At 32.6% G+C, this 6,000-nt stretch overlaps 1 protein-coding gene across 1 annotated transcript; it reads right to left on the bottom strand.

Annotated features, from left to right (window-relative positions):
- Nucleotides 1–4,682: 4,682 nt before the first annotated feature.
- LOC105086525 (large ribosomal subunit protein eL34-like) lies at nucleotides 4,683–5,377 on the bottom strand. The gene has a single exon (XM_064477889.1). The coding sequence runs from the start codon at nucleotides 5,052–5,054 to the stop codon at nucleotides 4,683–4,685; it is 372 nt and encodes a 123-aa protein (XP_064333959.1). The 5' UTR covers nucleotides 5,055–5,377.
- Between the last annotated feature and the right edge of the window lie 623 nt (nucleotides 5,378–6,000).

The following is a 6,000-nucleotide window of genomic DNA, read 5'->3' on the forward strand; positions in this document are numbered from 1 at the left end:
TTTTCAGAAAGATACCACAAAAAACTGCATTGGTGAAATAAAAGGAGTGTTATATAAAAGGCATGTTCTTAGAAGAGATTTTACAAATTAAAAATACATTAGCTGAAGTGAAAAATCAAGTAAGAGAATGGTAAGAGAAATCTGATGACACGTCTGGAATAGCAGAACAAAAAGACAAATGGATGTGAAATAAGAGAATATATGAATATCAAAGATAAATCAATATAGTGATTCACATGTGAATCACTATATTATACACCTGAAACTAATATAATATTGTGAATCAATTACACCTCAATAAAAAATAATAAAAATAAAAAATACTAAGTACTAAAAATAAAAATACTAAAATATAATTGGTACATACAATCAAGAGCAAATGAGAACATTAACTTTCTCTCATCATAAAAGCCTAAACTTTATTCTGTTCAATCATGTTGTCTATGGCAGGTTTAAAAAAATAAAATATTGTTCTTTTTTCTAAATATATGGGCATTTGATTTCATTGATAAGAATAAAATTGCTATCAGTTCCTGTTTTTACTAGGAAAAAAAAAAAGAGCAAATGAGAAAAGGACCACCTAAATAAAACTACAAATGAAAAATGAAATAAGGACACAACTAGGGATACAAATAAAACTGTTAAAACTAAAAAACAGCATATAAACTTTAGATCAATAGATCTGAAAACAGATTAAATGTATAATTTTAATAAAATATAAATATTGGCCTAAGAATAATCAGAAAATGATTAGATCAATAATCAAGAGAAAGAAAAATTTAGTCAAAATATACTTTCTATTCCCATTCAAGAGAAAGACACAAGACCAAACCTTTAAGAGAAAATGTGCACATTCTTTCAGGTCTTACAAAAAGAGGAGAATCTCTCCAACTCAAATCATGAGGCCACTAGCCTCAAAAACTTTATATCAAGCCAGAAATAGGCAGTTAAAAATACAAAAACACCAATGTCACCTACAGATAGGAGCAAATATTCTAAATAAAATCTCAACAGAATGAATTCATAGTTTAAAAAACCCCAGCATATTCAAGTTGGGTTTAGACTAGGAACACTATGATGATTCAACATTAAAAGAATCTATCAGAATAATTTACTGTATTAACAAATTAAAGGATAAAATTCATATTATCTCAAAAGATGAAAAACATAAAACATTAGATATAAGTCCACCACCCAGTTATTCATAAACATTCTTACCAAACTAAGACTAAAAAGGAATTTCCCTTACCTATGAGCATTTATCAGAAACCTGCACGAAACAGCACATATAACAAAACATCTGAGCATACCAGTCAGGAAAGGCAGGAAAAAGACAAAAATATATACACAAGGGTAAGTATAAAAGACAATGAAGATACATTTTGTTTGTAACTCTTTTTTTCTCCTAGCTGACTTAAAATACAACCACATAAAGCAATCAAAACAAAACTGTGTTGATGGACTTGTACAAAAATGTATAATAATACAGGCACAAGGAGAGGTGAGAGAATGAAGCTATACTGGAGCAAAATCTTTGTATGCTTTGCAAGTTAAATTGGTATTAGGAAGAACTAGAATTCTTTAAGGTAAAAATGAATTGTAATCTTCCTCAGAGTGACCACTAAGAAAATAACTCAAAAAAATCTAGAGAAGAAAAAACAAAGGAATTAAAATCTTTTATTAGAAAAAGGCAGTAATAGGTGACGAGAGAGGAAAAAAGAATGACATATAGAAAACCAGTAGTAATGCGAGATGTAGATCCTACATGGTCAGTAACTATATTAAACAGAAATAAGTTAGACAATCCAGTTAAGAGGTGGAGATTGGCAGACTGTATTAAAGAGTATGATTCAATTATATGGTATTCACAAGAGACAGACTATAGATTCAAAGACACAAATAGGTTAAAAGTAAAAAGATGGAATAAGATATGCCATGCAAACAGTAACCAAAAAATGGAATGGCTACATTAATATCAAACAAAATTATCTAAGACCAAAATTGTTACAAGAGAAGAAAAGGACATTTTATAGGGATAAAAGTTCAATCCATCAGGAAGACATAACAATTATAAATTGTACATGTACGTAACAACAAAGCCCCAAAATACGTAAAGCAAAAACTGACAGATCTGAAAGGAGAAACAGACAATTCAATAACAATAATTGGAGACCTTATTACTCCATCTTCAATAATGAATAAAACAACTAGGCATAAGATCAACATGGAAACAAGCGACTTGAACAACACTACGAACTAACTAGAACAGACACCCAAAGAACATTCCACCTTATCAAAATGCATATTCTTCTCAAGTACACAAGGAACATTCCTCAGGACAGACCATATGTTTGATTATTAAGTAAGCTTCAATAAATTTAAAAGGACTGATTTCAAACAAAGTATATTCCACGAGTGAATGAAATTAATTAGGAATGTCTTACAAAAGGAAATTTGGGAAATTCACAAATATGTGGCTACCAACATGCTCCTAAATGATAACCACATCAAAGAAGAAATCATAAAGAAAATTAGAAAGTACTTCAAGATGAATAAAAATAAAAACACATCCCAAAATGTATGGAATACAGAAAAAGCAGTGCTGAAAGATAAATTTATAGATGTGAAAGTATATATTAAAAAAGAAGAAAGTTCTCAAGTCATTAACCTAAGATTCCACCTCAAAAAACCTAGAAAAAGAAAAGCAAACTAAATCTAAAGTAAACAAGAGGGAAAAAAAAGATTATAGGGGAAACAAATGATATAGATAATAGGAAACAATAAAAATTTAATAAAACTTAATAAAATTTTATTAAATAAAAATTTAATAAAAGTTGGTTTAATCAACAAAGTTGATAAAACTTTATGCTAGACTGACCAAGAGAAAAAGAGAAAAGACAAAAAGAAAGAAGAGAGATTGCCAAAATCAGGAATTAAAGAGAAGGTAACACTGCTGATCTTACAGAAATTTTAAAAGATAAGAAAATTATATGAACAACTGTATGTCAAAAAATTAAATAGCTCAGATAAAATGGACAAGTTCCCATAAAGACACAAACTATCAAAACTGACTTAAGAAGGAAAAGAAAATCTGAACAGACCTACAACAAGTATAGACTGCACTAGTAATGAAAAAATTTCCCATAAAGAAAGCCCAGGACGAGACGGCTTCACTGGTGAAGCCTATGAAACATTAAAGAATTAATACCAACCCTTTACGAACTCTTCCAAAAGATACAAGAGGAGGAAATACTTTTCAACTTATTCTGTGAGGCTAGTATTATCTTGATATCAAAACCAGACAATAACATCACAAGGAAAAAAAAAAAACTATAGACCAATATTCCTTTTGAATATAGAGGCAAAAATCCTCAACATAATGAAGTTTGGCCACAATTCCATTCCTAGGCATATATGTAAAAGAAATGAAAACAAATGCCTATACAAAAACTTGTAGATTAATGTCCACAGCAACATTATATCCACAAGAGCTAAAAGTGCAAATAACCTAAATTTCAGTTAACTGGTGAATAGATAAACAAATGTAGTATATCAATATATTGGAAAATTATTTAGCCATAAAAGGAAAGAAATATTAATACATATTACCACATAGATGAACCCTAAAAACATTACGCTATGCAAAAGAAGCTAAACACAACATAAAATATTGTATGATTCTATTTACATAAAATGTCCAGAATGGGTAAATCCATAGAGAAAGAAAGTAGTTTAGTGTTTGTGAGTGTCTGGGAAAGGGGAGAAATGGAGAGTGGTTGCTAATGGCTACAGTAGGGTATCTTTTGGGGTAATGAAAATGTTCTGAAATTAGATAGTGGTGACAGTTGCACAACTCTGTGAACTTCCTAAAAACTACTAAATTGCACACTTTAAAAGAGTGAATTTTATGTTCTGTGAATTATAGCTCAATAGAGCTGTTATATAAAAATATCCATTGACAGCAATAACAAAACACCTGAGCACCTTACAAAAATACAACAAAAATAGACAAGCTCCTTCTGGAGAATATTATGTCACTTTACTGAGGGACATAAAGGAATAACTGCATAAATGAAGCTACAGCCACTGATGAGAACATTTAAGGATGCAAAGATGCCAATTCTTCCCATGTAGATTCTTCAATCTACAAAGTCAATGCACTCCCAATAACAATCCCAGTAAGATGTAGCATGCATACCGAAAAACTAATTCTAAAAATAGTTCACTCCTTTATTTAACAAATATTCATCGAGTGCTTATACTGAGTTTCTTTTATTAAAGCTCCTAGTGGTATAGCAATCAAAATGATAAACAGTATCACTGCTTTCATGGGGCTTATATTTAGTAATGTGCTAGAATAGACAAGATTATTTTAGAAAAATTACAATGGATTTCTTGATCTAGCAGATATCCAGATATAATAATAAATCTATACTAATTAAAACAGCATAAAACTGGCATAAAAATAGCCAAAACAGATCCATATAAAGGAACAGAATCCAAAAACAGATGTGTACACATATATTAATTTGGCATACGAAAAAGAAGAAAAGATTATGATTGAACAGATACCACCTAGATATGCGCAAATATAAAGCACTTTGTCTTCAGGGTTTTTTTTTTTTTTTTCACTTTTTTATTACTCAAAAACACTTCATTTTTTGAAACGTAGCTTTCTGACCCTATGCTTGTGCTTTCAACACTTTCACAATGATTTTCTGTTCCTCATTTAAAAAAGCGCGCTCGATCCCATCACGGACACATCCAGCACACGTGGAACCACCAGAAGCCCAGCTGACACATTTTTTCGTTTTAGACAATTTCATAAGAACTTTAGGTCTCACAGCATGAACTGCTCCAAGTCGGCCAGGGCACATGCCGCATGCGCATTTTGGTGCTTTCCCAATTTTCTTGGTATAAAGGTAAATAATTCTATTATCAGGGGTCTGGGACAGCCTAGTTTTGTTAGAGGCTGTATTGTAGGACAGCCTACCACAGAATGTCAAACGCTGGGCCATTCTAAATGTGTCTAGATACCGCCCCGGAAGACTCATCAGATTTATTTTTAACTTTACTTCTTGGCTCTGAGCTCCAGTGCGATTATAGAGCCAACAACTGTTCAAAACAACAACAACAAAACCCCATCTAGTCGTTTCTCTCCCTGTTTGATATCACCAGACCAAAGAAAGGTTCTCACTTGATTCTCAACTGATGCTAGGAAGCACAACACAGGCTCTAATTTGCGGGTTGGCATCTAGGAAAAAGAGAAAATCAACAGGAAGACATATTTTGGAAAGCCCATCTCTCACCCACATACGGAACACTAATGGGTGATGAGTCCCTCTTAGGGCCTCTTGACCCCTGCTCTACATCTCATTTCCTCTCCTCCTCAACTCAGGCATTTTCTGAAGCCCCTTCCAATGGACTACAGAAATGCTCAAAGAGACAAAGACGCCTGTTCCTTATTGGCTCCTTTGCTCGCTGCTCCCAAGAAGTGCTGCTCCCCGACCCTCACTTCTAGTTCTTTTCCTTATTCTAAAGCCTGTGTGTTCAGGGCAGGGAGGGGAGCATCAGCAAATACAGCTCACCGCAGGCAGACAAGGTCTTACACACTAACGCGGACGTGCTCAGAGTGGTCAGGGGATTCCTTTCAGAGGATCTGTCAGGTCAAAACTATTTTCATGATAATACTGACGTTTATTACTTTTTCCACTCATTTCCTCCTCTGAGAGTTTTCCAGAGGCTACATAATATGTGATATGGCATCAGTTTATACACAGAAGCACACATGAGAATCCAGATATCTTCTACTAAGCCAGATGTTAGAAAGATTTGAAAAAATGTAAATCAGGGCCATTCTTCTAAACATTTTTTGTTGCTTATACTTGTTCGTAGTTATATGTTATTAGGTTAGCATGTAATAGGTTTATTGTTATTCTCAAGAGAGTTAATTAAAAAACATTTTCACTTTTTTCAGTTTTAACTTCTACTACAGTAAAA

The sequence above is a fragment of the Camelus dromedarius genome, chromosome 23 (genome assembly GCF_036321535.1).
Source record: "Camelus dromedarius isolate mCamDro1 chromosome 23, mCamDro1.pat, whole genome shotgun sequence".
Lineage (NCBI taxonomy): Eukaryota > Metazoa > Chordata > Mammalia > Artiodactyla > Camelidae > Camelus > Camelus dromedarius.